The following is a 22339-nucleotide window of genomic DNA, read 5'->3' on the forward strand; positions in this document are numbered from 1 at the left end:
GCGGAGTTTTTTGGTAGGGAGCTATCAAGCTGGGTTCAGTAGGGCAGGGGATAAGAGGTCAGCACGCCAGTGCGTAGTTGCAGCAAGATGATGGTAATACTCTGCTTGCTTGCCTGTTTTATGTTTGATACAGTATTTTTTTTTTCCTTTTTTTCTTCTTTTTTCTAATATGGCGACACCTTGAAAAGTTTGACGTTGCTATTTCCCTCCTATTCGTCGCTGCAGACGAGGTGACGCTGCGAGGGAGTGGTCAAGTCTCTAATCTCAGGCGGCTGTTGGTCTGTCGTGGTACAAGGCAGGCAGATGAGGGCAGCTGCAGAGATGACAGATGGCTGACGATGCTTTGCAATTGACTGAAAATGTGCTAGGGCGGTCGTGAATCAAGCAAAGAGTTGTGGATGCCACGCCAGGCATTCTATTGGATATCCGGAGCCTAGGTCGCGGTATGGCTGGACTGTAATTGGCTGACCCAGATAGGCGTACCAGACTGTCGGGTCGGCCCCATGGGTATCATACACCAACTGGCATCGGGCTGAGTGCGGCCTGCCATGGGCCAGCCTAGAGGGTGGTAAAACGGCGTCAAAGCTCGCCGAAGAATGGGACATGTCTCGAGTATGATGAGGCGTGCTATTGGAGTGTAGACGCCGATGGATGGGCGAGATTCTGGAACGCTCTCGATGGCGACCGGTCAAGAAACGGGTGCGAGAAGTGCATACGGGTCTCTGGCGCGGCATCTATAGCACATTCACTCCCTTGAGAGCGCGCAAGTGTATATCTCCAAGGGAGAATTGGATTCGGCACCCATTACGGCCTTGGACAGAGCGGACGAGCCGAGGACTAGGCGCGCGCTCGAGGCTCACAGAGCAGGATAGTGGAAGCGAGAAGAGGCCAGTGAAGCGGGCTGGTTCATTTGATTTTCGCGAGAGAGGACACATTTTTGGTTGAATCCCGGCAAGCGTAACTGATAGAGCGGAAGAAACGGACTTGGACACTGCAACAAGAGCACATGTGTAAGTCGTGCGGCGCAGCGAGACCTGGAGCGAGCGGCGCGCGCAGACAGAGGTTACCTGAAATGGGACTTGTGGTCATTTTTTAGGCTCCTTTCTACCAAGGAGAAAGTCGCAGGGACTTGGATGCTTGGAGCTCTATTACCTTGATTTTGTAGAAGGGGGGAAAGGGGGTAGTATCCAGAGCAATTATGTGTTGGTGTTTTTCCCCCTTTTGGCTGGGGTGGTTTCGGTCGGAGTCAATTGCGTTGACGGGGGGCGGAAAGATGCAGGCTGAACGGGTTCAACGGCTTTTTGGGGCGGACTAGGCGGCGGGGTGGGAGGGGAGGGGAGGGGAGGGAAGCGCCAGGGAGGGAAGGGGTCCCGCCGCCCATCAAAAGCTCGTTTGTCGGGGCGCCGCCCACCCGCCCCGGCGGGCCATTGCCACCAACGCCTGGGGCGGACGACCGTTCTCGGGGGGTGAGGGCGGGCACTCGCGGGGGGGGGAAAAACAATGAATTGATGAAATTCAACGTCTTTCTCCGTGATGCAAACATTTTTCACATCCGGATTCGAGCATCAAGGAGCCCTCAAAGTATTGATCAACAGTGCATGAGCCCAGCCCAGCCCAGTCAAAAAAGGATGGATCTAAAAGCTACCAGTAGGCAGACTACATATGACAGAGTACATGTTATATATATATATATATATATATAACATTTCGATTGAGAATTTGAAACCTAGAGGGACTCTGCCATCTACCACCAGCACATATGACAGAGTACATGTTATATATACATATATATATTGCTACATCTCGATTAGGAATTCAGAGGGACTCTGCCATCTACCACCAGCACCGAGTTGACAAGGTTTGGTCCCGCAAACCTCTTTATAGCTACAAGTGTTGTTGTGCAAGAAGACACTGCACAAGGGCTTGAAGGGGGGCCGAGTTGAATGGTAGCATAGTTTTTTTTTTATCAATTCTTGAATTTGGTAGCCGTTGGCCCTGGCAGCTTCTATTCTTCTCAATTGCCGCCTGTTTGGCGCTACAGCTATGCCATCTGATGTACAATGATTCTTTTGTGGTACAAAGGGAAAATGAGGTAAAATGGTAAAACAAAAAAGGGTTAGTCCTAGAGCAGCGACAAAAGTATTCCTTGCGCCGCATCTCTTCCACCCGCGTGCTCACCGTATCGGTCCATCCATCCATCCTCCAACGTTTTAGTCCATCATTGGTCTTCTTTCCGTCCATAAACATTAGACAACAGTTTCCAGTAGTCGACGAAAAAGCAGGAACGATTCGCCGTGTGCAAAGACACGTAGCAATTCCCGCCCTCGTCCACCACAAGGTTGCTGCCACGCGTGTCAATGGCAGCCATCTTGTTTCCTTGCTTGGCGCAAGCGTCCGCCATTAGACGTCCTCCCGTCCAACCGCCCAGTTTTTCTTGCTTTAGTGGTGGGCAACCTCGCCGTGGTAGCCAACAAGCTTGAAGCGGCCGATAATCTCACCTACGGTGAAGAAGCCGAGGCACTCGGCGAGGACAACACCGCCGGCGACGAGCTGAGGGGTGCCGAGGCTGCGAACCTGCTGGATAATGGTCTGAGGCGAGATGGAACGGTTCTGGAGCCTCGTCCAGAGGTTTTGGTAGGTGGTCTGGAAGGTGGCCAGGGAGCTGTGGTTGCGTGGTTAGAATCTGCTCTGGGTGCCAGTAGATTGGACGCTCGGGACGTCTTCCGCAATCCACATGAAAACGACACTTTTGTCGTTGTTGATGACAGAAGACTTACGGAGGAGACATCTTCTGGCCGTGGAAAACGAGCTTAGAGAGCTCGAGGCCGACCTTGCCGTAATAGGTGACAAAGGGAGTCTGGGCTGCAGTTGTTGGTTAGCGATTTTCTGATTGTCCAACGCCCAATTGAATCGTCAAAAACTGCGTCAAATGCGAGCCATTGGCCCGCGGCGACCCAGCTAAAGTGAAAGCAAACGCACCCTGGACAAAGTTGATCAGGCGGCCGGTGCGGCCACCAATCTTGCCGAGGGCATTGCCGACGCCGCGGGCGGCGCCAGCAATGGCAGGGCCGGCAGCGCTGGTGACCTTGGAGAGGCCCTGCTGGGCCTTGGAGGCGGCGCTGCTGGCGGTGCTCTCGTAGCGGCGGCCGGCGACGCGCATGGGAGCGCGGAGCATGGGGCGAGCGAGCGAGGAAGACATTTTTTTTTTTCTTTCCGCTGATGTGTTCGGTCGGACAAGGGGCGGAGAGGCTCGGGCGGCAGGATCAGGAACAGACAGCGAAGTCGTTACAGGGAAGGAAAATGGATTGATCCTGGAATTGAGTCAATGGGCTCGATAATGAATGCCAGTTCCGACGATTGCGCTCGTAGGGAGGGGGGTGGGAAGACGACGGCGTGAGATGACGGGATAGGATTGGGAGGAGAGGTTGGCAGTGAGGGAGAAAAAAAGAGCTCGGAAAGAATCGTTGCTGCTCCCCCGGTCCGTTCGTGGATTGGCGGCTGCTGATTGGCCGATTAGACCACAGAGGGCACTAAGCTGTTTTGGGTGAGCCGTGGTGCGACGGTCTGCCTTGTTATGGTCCGTTCGACTACTTATTAGATATGGATTTGACTGTATCGACGCAAATATCATGTCCTTGTTAACAAAAGATCAGACAAGCGTTCATGAATTGATTTTACCACGAAATCAAAGTAGATTCTCGCCACATTCAATCGTAGAATTTTCTGTACCTTCTTATAACCATCGGCCCTCGGTGCGTGGCCTACCAAACAGCCTCTGCCCTCAAAGACGAGCTGTTTCTGTCGACGCACATGCCTGGCTGTTGAATTTTTTCGTTTACATTGCCAACAAGATCTGGATATGGAATACAGAAATGTTCCCCTCGAGCTTGGCGCAGAATTGTACTACGCTCTGGCCATCAAATGTGGAAGAAAAAGCAGAGGGCCGCTATCTAAGGCACCTTGTGAGGCCAAGTTGCATCGCCATGATGTAGTAATACACAGGGAAAGGGTTCTCTTTAGAATCGATCGAAGAATGGTAAAATCTTGTCCAAATTAGTTTTGTTCTCGTTGTTCATGTTTTTTTTTCCCGCCGGCGCCGCAGCAGTTATGTATATACACTTATTTGAATAAGTCTTGCACAAATGTGGTATTTGGCAGTAATATTCGCATCATCAGGACCAAGCCCGCAAACAGACAGACAACGCTCTCATTTCAATTTCTTCATGTCCCCTTTCAATGCAACACCGTACCCGATTACTGTCACTCCCATATATACTTGCCACTAAACGCCTCGGACAACTTGCCACATCCACGCCACCTCTTCTTTTCTTTTTTCAGTCAGTCGAGGCTCTGAATCAGGACCTTGATGGCACCGCTCTTGGGGTCCGCCGACGTCTCAAACGCCTTGACGGCATCCTCGAGCGGGAAGCGGTGGGTGACGAGGCTGGAGAGGTCAATGACACCGCTCCGGAGCAGGCGGATGGCGCGGGGCCAGGTGTTGCTGTAGCGGTACTGCAGCTGGACGTCGACCTCGCGGACCGAGGCGCGCATGAAGGGGATGCTGATCTCGTCGCGGCCGACGCCGATGATGAAGACCTTGCCGCCAAACTTGGTGGCCCAGATGGCGGCGGCGATGCTGCTCTCGACGCCGGTGCACTCCATGGTCAGGGCGGGCTCGACGCCGCCAAAGGCGCCGTCGACGATGCGGCGGGCGGCGTCCTCGGCGGAGCCGGAGCCGCCCGCCTCCACCTTGTGCGTGACGACGCGCGGGCAGATGGACCGGGCAAAGGCCAGGCGGCTCTCGGAGATGTCGGTGACGACGAGCGGACAGGCGCCGGCGGCGGCGCAGCACAGCATGGTGATGAGGCCGATGGGCCCCGCGCCGCAGACGAGCACGGGGTCGCCGAGGCGCGGGCCGGCGCGCTGCAGGGCGGCGAGCGACACGCTCAGGGGCTCGAGCAGCGCGCCGTCCTCGTACGACATGTCGCCGATGCGGTGGCACCACGCGGCCGGGTGGTTGACGTAGCGGCGCAGCAGGCCGTCGACGGGCGGCGTCGACAAGAAGGCGACGCGCTCGCAGCCGTTGTAGCGGCCCGTCAGGCAGGGCTCGCAGGCGTGGCAGACGACATTGGGCTCGATGGCGACGCGGTCGCCGACGGCGAGCGACGTGACCGACGGGTGCGCCGCGATCACCTCGCCGGCCGACTCGTGACCGAGGATGTGGTCGCCGGTCACGACCATGGGGCCGATGCAGCCGGCGTGCCAAAAGTGCACGTCAGATCTGGACAAGATGAAAAGAAGGGCGGAATACCGCTGGTCAGCAAGGCCGGGCCGTTTTCTCTCTCTCTCTCTATCTCTCTCTCTCTCTGGTTTTTTGGTCTCTCACGAAACAAGAGAATGACACTTACCCGCAAATACCGGTGCTGCGAATGGCAATGGTGACTTCGCCCTCCTTGAGGTCGGCGCCGGCCTGGACACTCTCGGCACTGGGCCCGGTCTCGGCGAGCCAGAGCTCATGCTTGGGGTTCGTGTAGACGCCGACGTTGGGCTTGAGGCCGGCAGTTCCATTGGCCGAAGGACTCATTTTCTTCTTCCGCGCAATTGATCGGCCGTGTCCAAGTAGTATATCAAGTTGTGTGGACGGTTGCTACCGTATAAGCCAATGGAGCTTAACTTGGCTGGACGAGGGCCAAAGTTTATATATTCAACCGCTGTTCGTGGTGGTCACGGGGTTTTTTTCTTTTCTATTCTTTCTTGGACAAGGTGACCAAAGACGGATCCGCACGAATAGGAACGAGGAATGGGAAGAGGAGGGGAACAAAAAGAGGAGTGAACCGCAACACGCAAGTCACGAAGCCAGGAGCTTCTTTCTTATTCCTCCATCTCGAACATAGTGGGGGGCTCCGGCTCAGGACTTAAAGCGGGGAGGGAAAGCTTTGGGCCTTTTTCGGGGAAGCTGGCGCCAGTTGGCCGTGGGAGGTTGTGGGAGGTTGTGGGGGAGCAGTCTGCCGCGCCAATCATAGGTCAACGACTTTCAATGGAAGGCGTTGGGCGAGAATGTGCGCGATGCCGGCGTCGGGTTGAGGGGGGGGGCGACCTTCTGCAGAAGGGCCATCACAGGGAAAATTGGAGGGCAGATAGAGACAAGATTCAGATTCGAGATGTGTGGCGGACAGCTGTCCGCAGTACAGAATGAACTCGACTTGCCATTTGCAGACAGAGTCTGATATTACCACCTTTTACAGTTACATTCCCGCCCAGTACGAGCGAAAGGAAAAGGAAGACGGTACGAGTCATAAGGTATGGCATGCATCGCCGCGGGCTAGATAGTGACTTACTCATGGCTGCAGCAATAGGATGGGAAGGAGGATGAGGCTAGATCTCCATCACAAAGCCCGGCGCTGACGGACTGTTTTGGAGGGGAAGGGGGGGGGGGGGGCGGGGAGCTCGGGGACACGGACCTCATCTCCCCGAGCCAACCTCACATCTTCCTCACCAAGCTTTTTGCCAGGAAAGAAACACACAACATGGTCCATGAGCTTTGAGAAAAAGACGAAGAGTAAAGACAGAAGCAAATTTTTCGTTGAAAACTAAAGCGCCTATTGAAATCCCCTCAAACCGGGAATTCATTTTCTCACTACACGGGGGAAAACGTACGACTAAGACACGTCATTTACGCTTGAAGAATGTAATCAGCGGAGAGAGTCAGGTGAAAGCCGGCAAACGGCTTGGTGGTGACTGGCAGTGGATTGAGATGCTGCAGGTAGGTACAAGCACATCACCAACACTGTATAGGCAAAAAGAAAAGAAAAAGAAAAGAAAAGAGATTGCTCGTCAAAAATACGCGATGCACGACAGGGCGAGCCGAATGATGGCGTCAGAGTTGTGGCGCGCCGAGAAGCCGCCCAGATAAGAGGAGGCGTCGAGCCACCACCGTGATGTTGAACGCATTCGGATATCTGCATCCAAGTCTTTTACAGTGACTGCTACCATTGAGATGTCGCCCTGGGTTGCGTTGCTTCTTTTTTAACAGCCCCCCCCCACTGCCCCTGCTCCCGGGGCAGATGCCGCCGCGCTGGTGCACCTAGCCGATGAGGGGAACGCGACCAGCACAGATGAAACACGGGAAGAAGCAGCCAATAGCTCGCCTAGCAAAGGGGGCTAGCGTAGAACTCAAAAGTGTCAATTGGCTCGAAGAAGAAGAAGAAGAAGAAGAAGAAGAAGAAGAAGAAGAAGAAGAAGAAGAAAATGACATTACGCGCATAGTTTTCAGGGTGGTGACACAAAGAAGAAAGAACAAGAAAAAAAAAAGAGGGGGGGGAGGGGGGGGGGCAGTTTGTGGGGGCGAAGAACAATATATCTCAGTATATATATATATATATATATTAGATTGGGGATGTAAACTCAGGTCCTTGTTTTTTTTTTCTTTCTTTTTTGCAAAGACTTGAGCACTACCAGAAAGATGGATAAAATGACAAAGAAAAGAAATGAAATAGAATAGAGAAATCTCCAACGAATCAAAATAGAGACGACAATCGATACAAATGATGTCGTGCAGGGCTTTCAATCTTTCAATCAACAAGAAAAAAAAAAGAAAAAAAAAGTCAAGCACATTAATATGATTAATCAGTGACCCTTGTTTTCCCCGACAAGTTTCACCAATTCCTTCTTTTTATTTGTCCCGGTGTTTGTTGTTTCTGCGTTGCCGAGCACAGACGCCTACTTTAGCCTTCCCCATCTGTGCTTTTTTTTGTGTAAATGTTGTGTGTGTCTTCTCTCTCGCTCTCGCTCTCGCTCTCTTGCTGCTCCGCTCCGCCTCCAGTGCGACCAGACAAAAAACTTTCAACTTGCTTGCCTTACCGTTCCGTCCGTCGACAGCGCCAAGCAGTAAAGGAGAGCGGGAAAGAGCGGGAGAGGGGGCAAAAAAAAAAAAACTCAATACCAAAATGGGGTGCAATCCAATGCTATGGGTCGATAAAGAGAGGCACCAGCCGGACAGGGACAGGCAGGTGGGTAGCATGGGAAGAGAATCCTCTTTTTGCCACGGAATTGGTACCATGTTCTGCCAGAACATGTAGTTAGAAAAATCAGATGGTTCATGGGTGGATCTGCAAAGCGGAGCTGGTACAATGCACTTGGGAGAGGCACGAGATCACTTGTGTTTGCCACAATACGGGAGGAATGAGTTCAAGTTGGCTCGTCATGTTGTGGGATTGTCATGGATGGGGAACGAAGACGGCCTGTTTGCTGCACCCGACATGGTTGTGCATCTTTTGGCCGTGTTCAACCACATTTGGGTAGTAAACTTTGCCCTCGGGCTGTACACATGCTATTCGTACACGATTTTTCCCATTCTCCTCAAAACAAATAACAAGTATAGTTGTGTCGCGCGACACTAGTTTGATACGTCTGGTTCGACAAGGACATTCGTCAAAAGGAAAAGGGAAGATGGTGTTTCTGTGCCCTCAACAACGCCGTGTAAATGATGCCATCATGTCTGTCTCGGTGTCGAGCGATTTGAGTATACCTTCTTGTAAGAGTAAAGCAGAAGAAAAAAAAGGTTCCGTTGTGGAAAGACAAAGGGTGCAGCAGTAGGACGCTCCCCTTTCTCTCGCGTTCCAAATTCGCGTCCTTGGTGGACGACAGTAACGGTGAGGAGAGGTCAAATACCGAACCACAGGTTGGTAGTTTGAAACGTCTTGCACACGCGGGAACGAAGCCGTAGATTGTGTGTGTGTGTGTGTGTGTGTGTGTGCGTGTGTGTGCCTATGCTGCTCCAAGGCTTCAGAGCGCAAGGCCGTGCGGTGTCAGGTCACGCTTCACTCGCCAACGGAGATGACAACGTCGCCCTTGCATTTGCCGTAGGAGCAGCAAGCCGACGGGTCAAGTTTGCCGTTGAGGATGGCATCGACTTTGTACTAGACGAGGAAAACAATCATGTCAGCATAACGCCTGGCATCGAGGAACAGCCTGGTAGACAGTCACTCACGTCGGGGCACGGGCCGTCGGGGCCAATGGGTGCAGCTAGGATGGGAGAGGCCATCATTGCGGCAATGAAAAGAGCAAATGCCTTCATTTTGGAAAAGGAACGTCTGGGTGAGTGTGTTGAAATTCGATTCTGGCGTGGCACTTGGCAAGTGATGGTGGCGGCGGTGGTACCAGTAAGAGTAGTAGCGTCGTGTCGATGGTTGTGTGCGAGGAGGATATCGAAAGTGGCTCGCGTGTATAAGATTTGGGAAATCAAAGGCGATGGATCAGGAATTTTGACAGAAGAATCGACAAGGGGCGCCGAGAGGGTCAAGTAGAGGGTTTTGTATTTTTTTTCTTTGTGTAGCAAGCAGCAGAGAGAATAGTCGGTTGCAGAAGCAGAAGCAGAAAGCGGGACAACGAAAGCGTCGAGCACGGGCAGGTCAGACGGGCAAGGTGATGGTTGGACGCATTGATGGAGGGATAGTAATAAAGGAACTTGTGGTCAGGAACTAGTTTTGCCGATCGTACATTCCCATGTTTAGAGGAAACGAAGAGTTGAGGGGTGGGGTGGGCTGAGAGACGAGGGGAGAGGCGGGAGAGAGAGAGGCAGAGAGGGGACGCATTCGGAGCAGAGGATGAGGGAAGGCAAGTATTATATGGAAACAGACGGGGAGAGATCTGGCATGCATGGAACTAATGAGGCCAGACTGGATTCGTATCTTTTATTTTTATTATGAAAAGGGGAAAAAAATCCTTGCAATTATCTTTTTAGCTGCTATTTCCATGTACAGTATTGTTGTTGGGCCCATAAGAAAATAGGATTCCGGGCTGTACGAGGGGGAGCGAGGGAGGCGGGGGGGGCGTCGTGAACAGGCTGAAGCAAGCCTCGTTGGTGCCACGAGCCGAGTAGAGTACGCTGACAGCAAGCAATCAAGCAGGCAAGCAAGCAGCCTGTAGCCATTCAGCTTGTTGATTCGTAAAAGTACGGAAACAGAGAGAAGAAAAAAAAAGGTCGAGACTGGCCAACCAAAGGCATGTTTGGAGGTGTGCAATGACGCCAACGGACGACTGGTTACAAAGGGATCCATCCTGATGCCATGCGACGGGCCATGCCAGCCACGAGAAGGGGAAGACTACTTATGAAGAAACAAAAAAAAAGACAAAAAAAAAACAATGCACATTACAACTCGTGTACGGAAGTACGGATAGGTGGTCTTTTTTTACTTATTTACTTTGGATACTAGCCGGACAAGGCAAGGTTAGGGGACAACAAGTCGTAAATAGGGCTCGTTTAGTGTTTATTAGGCGGGTTGGGGAGGGGGAGAGCTCGTACCTAGCCTCTAGGTAGGTACCTAAGTGCTAGTTTTCTGTCCGGCCCAACTATCAGGAATAAAACAAATGAAAATAGTCTACATATGGATCTCTCACGCGCCGGGCTGGTTTCGGGCATAACTATAATTCCTTTAACCAAATAAAAAAAAATGAAAACAACATACGCCAGTCAGCCTACTGGAGCCTGGTGCGTGGTGGTTGTGGCTTCTACATATGATGTCCCCCCGCCCTATGTACTCTCGGGCTGATGATGGCTTCTCCGCTATGACGCATGGTTGCAGTTTTCCCGCTCGACGAGACAGGCAGACAGGCAAGTAGGTCGGCACTAATAAAAGTACGTACTAATAAGCATACTCACCTGGGGGAGGACAGACGCGAGACACGGTCCATTCCAGCAACAAAAGGGGGCAGAACGTTCTGGTTTCGGGTAAAGACAAGCCTACGGGATGACGATGAAGAGGCGGGCGGGGCCTACTTATTTGTCTTGGCCTGTTGGACGACCCCGGAAACGTCTTTTTTTTTTTACATCTTTTTTACGTCAAGGGATGAGTATAAAAAACAGAACAGAGACGAAGACAAAAAAAAAAAAAGAGAGACAATTCATCGTCAGCGGATGAACCCGCCTAAAACAACCCACTGTAGCCCTTTGGGCAACCCACCGACGCCCACCCGCGCGCCCACTGTAAAGCCCATTGGCCCACTGCAAAAACCACGCCCGACAGGGGGGTTGCCCGAGTTTTCCGAGATCAGCTGTCGTGGTTGTTGGCAGGTTTACTTACTTCCCTTCAAACAAGCAAGTCTACAAGTATCCGTATGATATGCCGAATCGCAAGCGACAGAGATGAGCATGGGGCCAGCAGCGTCTCTTACAAACCTCATGTTGGCAGTACCTACCTCGCGTTGCGCGCGCAACTTGATATATACTTGACGCTCATCGGCGTCGACCTAGTGTTTCAACTACTACGGCTCTCGAGCAGATCACCATTGCCTTTTTTTTTGTTTCTTTTCTACTTTTCTTGTCTCCCCTCCTTCTCACCATCCCAGCCATCTTCCTCTTGCCGTTTCCTACCCTATTCTACACACTCCCCCCCTTCTTCCCTTGTCTCGTGTTTCATGTCCTACCGCTCGCAGTCATGACACGGCAGCGTCTTCACCAAATGAAAAGAAGAGAAATAAAACGAAAAGAATTCATCACCTTCCTCATACGTACCCGTGCTCCTCTCCGTATTCATGCGTCCCAGCCCAAGGCCACTTGTTACGACCATCCGTACTCGCAATAGGAAGTCGGTACTTGGTATATCTGCCCGTCTTCTATAGCCTCGTGTTGCATTTCTTCCGTGTTCCCCTTTTTTCCCCTCCTTTCCAAAAACAAATGCCAAACTGATAACCCTCTTCTCTTCTCTCTTCCGCTGGGATGCACCCGTGACCAGCCAGCCAGCCAACTGGCAATGAAAAAAGCCCTCGACTCTTCGTCCTTTCTCTTCCCTCCCTCCCTCCCTCCACACAACCCACACCCCTTGACAGCCTTGTTTCTCCCTTGACAATTTTTTCCCAGCCCCAGCCTCAGCCCGAATCAATGTTGATTTAATTAATCCGTACTGAGTATATGGCTGAGCCTGTTCCTGACGCTAGACCGCAACCAGGATTAGCGTCCCGCCCTGTCAACTGATGCAGTGTCGCAGCAGTGACGCCCGGTTGGCGGGTGCCCTGGCCCCCCCGTAAAGGGTTGCTGTGCCTGCATTCGGAAGAACAATGATTCAGCTGTTTCTGTCCCTCCCCTCCCCCCGTCGTCGTCTTCGTAAATCCTGCCTAATAGTAGGCTCTGCGCTCTGCCTCTCCGACTATGTTTTCCATCCTACTGGGTATTTCTTCCATTGTTATTTTTATTTTACTCGTCTCTCCACCGCACGGCTCTCTGACCGAAATCACAGAGTGTAGACATGGGGTTTATCGCATAGTATCCCCTAGTCACCCGTCACCCGAATATTGTCTATCCCAAATCTGTCGCCTTTCTAATTCGCTTGTATTTTTTTGTGTTCGTAACAGAAAAAAAAGATCAAATCATCATGGCTTGGCTTCATCACTTGACATACATGGATGCGGCGCACCAGGCGGAAATGAAGCACACCAAATGTCTTGCCGACTTTGGCATTCACTCCAGCCGCCACACCTCCAGCCCAACCCCCGCAACCATCACGCGCCGACATCGTCGCGCTCCAAAGTCATCATCCCCCTTCCTCTCCTCCTCCTTCTGCTGATGCAACACGGCCACGTCGCCCGCGTCCGCCACGCCGCTGTACCCCTCGCCCAGTAGCCGTATCCCCACCCTGCCGTCCTCGTCCTCGCCCAGACGCCAAGCCTTCACCCACTGGTCGTTGCTCACGCTCACGCATCGCCTCTCACCACCACTCCCGCTACCGCTACCGCTACCGTCTTCTTCCTCTTCTTCCTCTTCGAGGATCGCAACGCCCGTAATGGCGGCCGCGTGCGCCCTCGGCACCACCGCGCCGAGCTCAGCCCGGAAGCGCGGCGCGCCGTCTGGCCCACCCTCTAGCCTCAGCAGCGTCCACGCCAGCGCGTTGTCGTCGCCGCCCGTCGCCGCGCCGTACCCGGTGGCGAGCCTCGACACGTCCAGGCTCTTAACGCTGCTCTGGTGCACCCGGAGCGTCTGCGTGAGCTGGTACCGGCCGTCACGGCCTCCTCGCCAGAGCGCGACATGCCCGTCCGTCGACGCCGTCACCACGTTCAGGTCGCCGCCGCCGCCGCCTGTCTCGAGATGCCGCGCCTGTGTGAGGCACGCGCCAGTGTACCGGCCCTCACACACGAGCACGAAGCCGCTCGCCGCCGCGTAGCGGTATGTCCGCAGCGCCGAGTTGGACAGCGCCATGGTCACGAGCATGCTGCCGGCGTCGTCGTTGCCGCCCCCGCTCCCACTCAGCGAAGCGTCAAAGTCCAAGATTCGAAGGTCCTCCCTAGGGCCCTTGTCCGCGAATACGCCCTCGCACACGACGGCCACGCGCGTGGCGTACGCCGAGTCGAGCGCCCTCACCCGCCACGCGAAGAGCTCCTCGTTGCCGCCGGCCGAGAAGAGGTACTCGTCGCCGCACCACTGCACCTTTTGCAGGCCGGCCACGTGCCTCTTCATGTACGCTGCGTGCCGCATCCCGCCGCTGCCGCTGCCGCCGTGCGCGTCGTGTGCCGCCCATAGTCGGATGGTCGTGTCCTCGGAACCCGTGGCCACGTATTGGTGGTGGCCGCCGCCACCGCCCGCCGCCGGTGCCGCCAGGGAGCGCACCTCGCGCCCGTGCTGGCCGAGCCGCACCAGCTCGTGAAAGAGACCGCCGCGCTGCGAGTGCACCGCGAGCCTCGAGGTCCGCGTAAAGGCGAGCCGCACCGCGCCGGCCTCCCGCGCCGGCGCCTGTTCATCGCGCGCCAGCCGGAACGTGCGGTGCGCGCCGCCGCAGTCCGTCGCCGCCAGCTCCTCGCGCCGCGTCTCGTTCCACAGCACAAACTCTTTGCTGCGGAACCCGTACAGAATCAGCTCCGGCGCCGCGGCGTCGCCCGTGAACCACGCACCCTCGATCCACGGCCCAAACGGCGGCGCCGTCTCGTGGACCAGTGTCATCCGCGCGCGGGCGTTGCCGACGTCCACGTCGAGCTGGAAGATGCGGTACTTGCCGTCGCGGCTCGTCGTGAGCACGTATTTGGCCAGACTTCCCGCCATGGGGCTCGGCGGCAGCGGCACGATGGCGGTGACGGCGTCACCGCTCGCGGGCGGCAGGTCAAGAATCGGGCGCAAGACGCTGCTATCGTCATCGTCGGCGTCGGCGTCCCGTCGCAGCACGGCGATCCAGCCGTGGCGGGAGCCGACAGCTACCAAGTCATCATCGATCCGGGCTGCCGAGATGGCGACGAAGCGGCTGTCGAGACCGGCGAGCACCTGCCGGCTCTTGACAGCGCCCGTGTTCCGGTCGAGAGTGAGGAGCACCGAGGCGGCATCACGGTGAAGATGGACAAGTGCCTCCACGTCCCCGGTAGCCCCCGTACCATGGGCAGCAGCCCGAAACGTCCCAGACAGTGCGTTGATTTCCACCACGCGGCCGGCGATGTTGGCCACCCTGGTCACGCGCCTGTTGTCCATCCCAAAGTAGTACACGCCGCCAGTGACAGACCCTAGTAGCGCGCCGCCGTAGGTGACGGTCCTGATGGCGTACACGTTGCGCATGTCCGCCCGCGTAGCCTCGTCCTCCACGGCGAGCTCCTCCCACGTAGCGTCCTTGCCGCGGAACGTGCCCAGCAGCACCCTACCCGTGCTGCTCACGGCCAGCAAAATATCCGGCGTGACGAAATCGTACCGTCCAATCAGTTCCTTGCCTTGCTTTCGCGTAGCCGGCTTCTGCTGCTGCTGCTGCTGCTGCTGCTGCTGCTGCTGCTGCAACTGGCCCATCGTCGCCGCCACAATGTCGTGCACCTCCCACGTCTCCGTCGCATTGTACACCTCGTTGCTGTCCGCCGTGCCGGCCGTTTCCTTGACGAGCGTGATCTTGCTGTCCGCGCCGCCGACCAGGATGCGCGTCGTGGGCACGCCGCCGTCCTCCAGGTCGCAGAGCAGAGCGCGCGACCACAGATGCTTACCGTCGTGCAGCGCGTACGTCTTTTCGTGGACGAGGCTCGCCTGGCGCGGGTCCCGCAGCGCGGCGACCGCGTCCACGCTCCATCGCTGCGCGGTGGCGTCCTCACCAAACGAGTACACAAACAGCCGGCCATCCTCGCCGCCGCCGCCGCCGCCGCCGCCCCAGACCCGACGCTGGCCACTCGTCAGCGCCGGGACGCCGGGGAGGCCAAACCGGACGCCCCAGATGCGTGAGGCGTGGCCCATGGCCGTGGCGATGGGTGCGACGTCGGTGCGGCCCGCGCCGCCGCTGTTGTTACAGCTTCCGCCGGCCTCCCCTTCGTACACGGCCGGCGCGCATCGGAACCCCGTGTCCGAGACCTGCACCGTCGTCGCCGTGTCATCCCTCTCGCTCGTTGCCTCCTCGTCGTTCTCGCTCTCCGTAATGTCCCACAGGCGAATGGTGCGGTCGTCGCTGCAGCTCGCCAGCAGCCGCACCGCACGGCCACCCGGCATCTCCATCAGCGGCGAGACGTGCACGCCAAAGATGGACCCTTCATGTCCCGACAGCGAGTACAGCATCCGCGGCGGCGGACCGCCGCTTCGCTCGTCGAGCACGTGCTTCCAGACCAGGATGTCGCCAAAGACGGTGCCGGCCGCGACGAGCACCTCCGTCGGCGACGTCCAGCACACGTGGGCCGCGTACAGCATGGGCCGCGACGGCGAGACCGGCGCGGACGCGAGGCGTGCCGTCCCGGCGACCTCGTCGAACCGCACGCTCACGACCTCGTTGTGCGCGGTGACGAGCACGGCGAGGTTGTCGTCGGCCGGGGACACGGCGGCGTCGTAGATCCAGTCCGGGGCGCGCACGCGCGCCACGCGCGGCGGCGGCGGCGCGGCGACGACCCCCTTCTTCTCCTTTGCTTCCGGCCTCTCCCCTCGGAGGCTCAGGTCGGATAGAGCGAGCACAGCGACGGTCGAGCCGCCCCAGAGCAGCAGCCGGCCCGCGGACGGGCCCTTGCCCTCTGGCTGATGCACGTGGATGCCGTGAATTGGTTGCGCGTTCAGCATCCGCACGCGCGCCACGGGAGCGCGCAGGTCGTGCGGCGGCTCGGCGGCATCATGGTCCGGGACCGGGTAGGCGACGAGGTCGGTGTCCTCGCCCGCCAACACGTAGAGAGCGCCGCCGGTGGAGGGGTCGCGGTAAAAGGCGACAGCGGTGATGGGCACCTGCGCAAGCTCTCTTTTGAGCTGCACAGAGCGCTGGGCCTGACTTGCGTTAGCATGCTAAATCGAATTCGTGTGTCTATGCGCATACAAGTCTGCATCTCATGACGGTTGCTAGCCCGTTTGACGGATTTTGCGGTGGTTTCAACGTACTGCCATTATGGAGGGGCACAACTCCTCAAGACTGTGCTGTCGCGGGGTCGCGCCGGCGCACGCATGCAGCTAATTTGCCGTCCTAAGCTTCTTGTCTATGTAAATTTTCCAACTTTGACGGCATGGGTTCGCCTGCCGTCCGGTCGCAGAGGCTTTCTTTTGTGTAGCGAGTTGTACAGTGCTCAAAATTTTGCTCCACAACTTGAGTCCTGGATGGCGCAAAGTATGGTTGGTGGCTCCAAGTTCATCGGCAGCCGTGGTTCACGAAAACGTGGCGCTTGTTTACATTCACAACTCCAAGGCACATCATTCTTCTTGATTGTTCGTTATATTGTCATAGCGTATAATAATGCTAGTAGGGCCTTAGCCCATTATCTATACACGTAAATATACTATCCGTCATCATGAGCACCGCCAAGCGACGTGTGCCATTTCCCAGTAAACGCCATTCTAAACTACCAGTTTCGCTGCAAACCAAAGGTAAAAAAAAGAAATGCACACGAGGCAGGAGGCCTGTTTATGCGCGGTGGGAGTAGGGCTCGTACGCCAGGTCAGAGCGGCCGTTGCCGGCCGGATAGCGAGCGGGTTGGCCGTTGTAGTACGCGCCGTTGTTGTAGCCAGCATGATGCTGAGGCTGCTGCTGGAAGCCGGTCATTTCGTGCTCGGTTCCGAGAGGAGCATAGCCACGCGAGGGGACGAGCTTCTCGTTATCACCGTAGCTGTCGCGGTTGCGGACGCTGCGAGCGCGGCCGTGATCAGGCTTGCAGCAGCAAATGGTAAAGACCCAGAAGAGGCTGGCACCGAGAGCAAAGGCGGCAGAGATCCAGACGGCAGCAAGGAAGCTGGTCTGAATGCCGCCCTTGACACCGTAAACTTTGGCGGTGGCCTCGACGGCGCCGACGACAGCAGCAGATGTTCCAGTGGCCAGACCGGCAGCAGCAAATACGAGGAAGGTGGTAATGCAGGCAATGAGCCACGTGACGCATGAGACAACACGCGAGCAGCTTGCGAGGATGCCGACTAGCAGCTCGACACCGAGCAAGATGTTGGCGGCAATGAAGGCAATCTCGGTAACCTTCATGATGGTACGGAAAGCCTTGATGGGCTCCTGGATATCCTTGGGCAGAGGGATATTGACACCGGCCTGAGTGCCAAAGCTCTTGAGGTACGTATCATTGAGACTGCGGGAAGCCCAGTCGAACTGGGCCTTGGTGCACTCGCGCTTCTTGTCCTTTGTATAGCAGAAGCCCCATAGGTCGACCTCGAATACGTAGTCGAGGTTGAGCTCCTTGGCAGTGACGTTTTGGCCTCCGGTAGCCTTGTTGAGCAGGCCGTCGATGTCGATGCCAAGATCCTTTCCGATGCTACTGACGTCGACACCGGCGTCCTTGGCAATATTCTCGAGGCCCTGTCTGTCGACTGTCAGGTTGGTAGTGTCGAGCTTGAACATGAAGGTGTTGTGGTGGGCGACGCCGGCAAGGGTGGCATAGAGGAGCGCGGCGAGGGAGGCGATTGTTAATAGGAGTGGCAGAGCCACGCAGAGAGCACGACCGACGGCCATGGCTGTGGTGGTGAGAGTTTTGTGTGCGTGCGTGTGTGTGTGTATGCTTTTGTGGTTGGCCGGGTGAGGCTTTGGCGCAATGTAAACGCAGATCGCCCGAGAGTCGAAGAGTCGAAGAGTCGAAGAGTCGCAGCCCGAGTTTCGTAGGGAGGGTGCAGAGAAAAGGTGCAAACGTCAAAGCAGGACAGAAAATGGAAGATGAGAAATGCCTTGCAAATATAAAAAAAAAAGGCAAAATGGAGAGGTGAGATGTGAATAAACAAAGATACGATGGATGGGAGGAAAAGAAAACAAGGGTGGGCGGATGACGGCTCGTTTATAAGATGCGCATGTGAGGCTGCGTCACGGAAGCAACAAGGAACAAGGGCATCCCTTGATCAGAGCAGAGTCAGCCTAAGTTAAACAAGGCAGCATGTTTTGGGTCGAGCGGGCAATTTCTTTAGCGGAGAACTGGGGCTGGTTACTTGGCCAAAAGGGTGGTGGCGCAGCCGGGTGCGTGGCAGGGCAAAAGCGCACCGCCAAAAAGGGTAAATGGGGTTGGTTATGATGTGCGGGATGACGGTGTGATGCGGGATGATGATTGCTAAAATGCAAAAGAAATTTTCTCAAATTGGAATGATGATAAAAAAAATAAGATGCTACGAACTGAAATTTGAACGTGGAGAACCTGTAGCTTCACTCTACTATGCATGTGGCCAACATACGAGGTGGGCAAGTTTCATGTCGTAAAAGCTGGCTTTGCAGTGGCTGGACTCTTGCTGATGACGGGAGTTTGAGACTTGGATTTTTTTTTTAACGGGGTCTTTACCAGTAGCACGTCGAGGAGGGAGCCATTGAGCCAAGTGCTCACTGCAAGCCTCACCAAGCCCACTAAAAATAAACAGCACCGCCAGGCTCACACTATCCGAGGCAGGCCTAACAGCGTGGCTTATCATTTGCGCAGGTCTCTATCCGCACCGCATCCTTACCAACTTACCAAGCATCCAAGCAGGAGGGGGAGAAGAGAGCCTTGTTATTAATAGCAGCCCCGGAAACACAAAACTATGACCAGGACTGTGCCACCGCAACTTTCTGCCTGTACTCCGTACTTACCAAGTATCAGTAGTCTTTGTTCACCACGTTGGGTCACCAGCTGAGGCTGACGCTGTTGCACCACAGCAGCCGTAGCGCAGCCGTATTCCGCATGGAGACAAAATTCGAGCATCCTTTCAGACCTTCTCGAGAAGTTTAATTCCCAGCCTCCTCTTCTTCTTTTTCCGACTCGACACCGTTGTTGCCTGGGTCAATGCACGTACTCAAAGTAACACTGCACTTTGGTAGGCGACAGCTGGCTCCCTACGCCATGGCCGGTGGCCTGCCAACCTTCCAACTGCACCCTCCATCCCTCTCGGCCCACATAATAGCCAATGTCGAAGGTGGATGGAGCTCCTACGCAAGCCCATAAGCATTATATCACTCGTATATCCAACCGCTCATCAACTCTTTGCGACATCCGATCTGCATCCATTGCCGCGTCAGCGATTTCGCAAGAGACAAAGGACCGATTTGCGTTTCTGCTCATCCTCCCCACAACCCCATCATTGCTGCGCAGTCATTCGAATGCGACCCTGATCGTCAAGCCGTCGACCATGGCCGGCAGCCGAAATCTACTGCTCTGCTTCGATGCCTTTGGCACCCTCTTCAGCCCCAAGGGCTCCGTGGTCCAGCAGTACGCCCATGTAGCGCGGCAGTGCGGCATCGCCGGCTTCTCAGAGGCCGAGCTGGAAACGCACCTCATGGCCGCCATTCGCCAGGAGCGCGCGCTCAACCCCAATTACGGCAGGGCCACCGGCCTGGGTGCCACGCGGTGGTGGACAAATGTATCCGAAAGCCCTGCGCAGCCCTGTTTCGCTTCTTGGTCCCTAGAAACCATTGCTAACCGTAGTTCTTCTCATACCTTCCCTGTTTCCCACTTGTCATAGGTCATTCACAACACCTTTACACCGCTGATTCAAGAACACCAGCCATTTCCGCCAGCACTGGCCCCTGCGCTGATTCAACGCTTCGCCTCGGACCAAGGGTATGACGCGCAGGCCGACCTCGTCCCCGCGCTGCGGGCGCTGCGCCGCCCCGGTTCGCGGCAGGCGTTCGACGAGGTCGTCATTGGCGTCGTGACCAACTCGGACGACCGCGTCCCCAGCATCCTATCCTCCTTTGGCCTGGACGTGAGCCCGTTGCGCTACGGCGTCGAGGAGCAGGTTGCTGGCCACCCTCGGCGCTCGGGCCGCGCCCACGACGTCGACTTTCACTGCATGTCCTACGACGTTGGGTGCGAGAAGCCCGACGTTCAAATTTTTCGCGCCGCCGAGTCCATGCTGGCCCAAGTCGTCGCGGCGCGTGAGGGCACGGCGCCGACGCCGGAGCAGCTGCAGAGTTGGTACAAAGTCTACGTCGGCGACGAGCACTCCAAAGACGTTGTCGGGGCCACCAACGCCGGCTGGCATCCCATCTTGTTGGAAGCTGATTCAAAGGCCTCGACAATGGCCAGACTCGAGGACTGCCCAGACCAGTCCATCGCTGACGTGTTTCAACGGCACCCGGCTGTCAGCGTGCCTTCGATACGCGCGCTGGCGTTGTGGCTGTCTGGGTTTCAATGGACTGCAAAGCAAGAGCCCCATCACCAGGATTAAGCTTTCTCTGTCCTTCCCTCCATCTCAACTGCCGAACGGGACAGACCGGCTGTGGTCCTGGCGTGACGGAAGCACCACTTGTCAGCTGGTATGGCGCGTTCTGCCGCCGTCTGCTGTGTAACCCCCCGCGTGTTTCCGCATCCGCAGCAGCTTTGATACTATATATATATTGTCTGTAATTCACTGCCACGAGGGTTAAGAACCACAGGTCCATTGGCGTTTTCGCCACGGCTCGCAAAGAATCTTGACAATTTCTCTGCATGGGCTACGCGTAGGTATTGTCTAGAAATTCTTTGGCCAAATAGACGGGGAGCCGCTGCAGAACGTCAAACCTCTCTACTCAGACGATGGCAGGAAAGACAAAAACACCTTCTCCACTTCAAATCGTAAAGTTACACAGAATGTTGTTTGATGACCGCGTCATGGGACAGGTGATGGACCGGCTCGGTGAATGGAATCCAACCCGCGATTGGCGTACAGTAGCCACATTTGGGCACAATGTTTCTATAAAATTGAAACTTGCATAGATGATCTGTGAGTTCGTGCCATGCTGCCAATCTCCGCATCGGAATCCGATTCTACCTACCAACCACCACGAACGGGGTCGATCGTCGCCGTGTTTTATTAGCCCATCTGAAAAGACATTCTCTTGGTGTCATTTCCCTAGTCCACATGAGGTATCCAGTTAGGCGGTCAGCCAGCCAACAGTCTGTTGCATTACTGGCAACCAGGTGATAGGGAGACGGAGAGAATGTGATGCACGTTACGTTCAAGATTCAGATCTACTTGAGCTTGCGGCGCAAGCATGACGTGCGTGGATCAGGCACAGCAGCACCGCCACTATTTAAGCGGAGTGTCCTAAATTTAGAAGCCACGCCACCCGTACTCCGTACAGCTTGTGCAAAAGCAATCGAGGTAATCCGTGATCCGTACTACTTACGTATAGGGTACAGATTATTAGTGAGTTCGTAGTTGCATGACGAAGCAAAAAAAAAGTTCTCGACAGCGCCATTCTAAAACGTCGTTTTATGTGCGGCGTTCCAGAGTGAGCATGTAATTGGTCGTGCCATGTTAGCCGGCACATTGGGCGAGGGGCTATCCATTGACTTGGCACGAGCACAAGGGCATGGTATTTACCGTTATCACTAATGAAAGGTGTCACGGCGACGCGTATTGTGGATTGCCTACTCCGTAGATAACTTGACTTTTCCATGTCGGCTTCAAGGCGGAATTACTCGGCCTTAGTAGAAGACATCTTGATAACATTTTTTGACCCGGAATGGTCGGAGATGCGACAGGCGAATCTGGCACCTACACTGTACCCTGCCCGGCACCTATTGGCTCAGGCAAGGGACCGGACTATACTTGAGGCAGCTGGTCTGCATACTGATAGCGCGCGTCGAAGATAGGATGATGGATATTGGACGTCAGGCGGCGCGCTGTGCTACAATGGCTGCAGAGTAGCGTGCCAATACAGAAAAAGATCTGATTGTTAGCACGGCGGCCCAACTGTGTACCCTGTTCAACGGCTACTAGATTTGGGCGCCGATGAAATTGCATCTGGCTGCCCGAAGTCGATAGCCTTGCCGCGCATATTCAAAGGTAATTTCAACGTCGCAGCGGTCAAAAAAAAGGCAGGGCTCGTCAGCGCCGCCGCCGCAATACGGCGCCAGACACGGCAACGCCCGCGGAGACGTCTTGTGCACTGTCCAAGGTGTGTGACTCGAGAAAAATTAGCAGCGTGGGACCAAGACCGTCGCGTCCGAAGAGATGTGCATATCCGACTCCGTAGACGGCGACGGACGGCGATGGGGG

At 55.6% G+C, this 22339-nt stretch overlaps 6 protein-coding genes across 6 annotated transcripts; 1 reads left to right on the forward strand and 5 right to left on the reverse strand.

Moving 5' to 3' along the window:
* Positions 1-2439: 2439 nt before the first annotated feature.
* Positions 2440-3199, reverse strand: V2A60_007620 (ATP synthase subunit g; the record flags this gene model as incomplete). The annotated part of the gene is made up of 3 exons (XM_083258904.1): positions 2440-2662; positions 2778-2862; positions 2980-3199. The coding sequence occupies 3 exons, from the start codon at positions 3197-3199 to the stop codon at positions 2440-2442; spliced, it is 528 nt and encodes a 175-aa protein (XP_083115030.1).
* A 1139-nt stretch (positions 3200-4338) lies between these two features.
* On the reverse strand, positions 4339-5584 carry V2A60_007621 (NAD(P)-dependent alcohol dehydrogenase; the record flags this gene model as incomplete). Its single annotated transcript, XM_083258905.1, has 2 exons — positions 4339-5281; positions 5409-5584. The coding sequence occupies 2 exons, from the start codon at positions 5582-5584 to the stop codon at positions 4339-4341; spliced, it is 1119 nt and encodes a 372-aa protein (XP_083115031.1).
* A 3235-nt stretch (positions 5585-8819) lies between these two features.
* On the reverse strand, positions 8820-9076 carry V2A60_007622 (uncharacterized protein; the record flags this gene model as incomplete). The annotated part of the gene is made up of 2 exons (XM_083258906.1): positions 8820-8918; positions 8990-9076. The coding sequence occupies 2 exons, from the start codon at positions 9074-9076 to the stop codon at positions 8820-8822; spliced, it is 186 nt and encodes a 61-aa protein (XP_083115032.1).
* Positions 9077-12454: 3378 nt separating this feature from the next.
* On the reverse strand, positions 12455-16300 carry V2A60_007623 (WD40-repeat-containing domain protein; the record flags this gene model as incomplete). The annotated part of the gene is made up of 2 exons (XM_083258907.1): positions 12455-16183; positions 16295-16300. 2 exons carry the CDS (start codon positions 16298-16300, stop codon positions 12455-12457), a joined length of 3735 nt encoding a protein of 1244 aa, XP_083115033.1.
* Positions 16301-16811: 511 nt separating this feature from the next.
* Positions 16812-17855, reverse strand: V2A60_007624 (SUR7/PalI family-domain-containing protein; the record flags this gene model as incomplete). Its single annotated transcript, XM_083258908.1, has 1 exon — positions 16812-17855. One exon carries the CDS (start codon positions 17853-17855, stop codon positions 16812-16814), a length of 1044 nt encoding a protein of 347 aa, XP_083115034.1.
* Positions 17856-19483: 1628 nt separating this feature from the next.
* On the forward strand, positions 19484-20524 carry V2A60_007625 (uncharacterized protein; the record flags this gene model as incomplete). The annotated part of the gene is made up of 2 exons (XM_083258909.1): positions 19484-19714; positions 19817-20524. 2 exons carry the CDS (start codon positions 19484-19486, stop codon positions 20522-20524), a joined length of 939 nt encoding a protein of 312 aa, XP_083115035.1.
* Between the last annotated feature and the right edge of the window lie 1815 nt (positions 20525-22339).

Source organism: Cordyceps javanica, chromosome 5 (assembly GCF_051103115.1).
Source record: "Cordyceps javanica chromosome 5, complete sequence".
Classification (NCBI taxonomy): domain Eukaryota; kingdom Fungi; phylum Ascomycota; class Sordariomycetes; order Hypocreales; family Cordycipitaceae; genus Cordyceps; species Cordyceps javanica.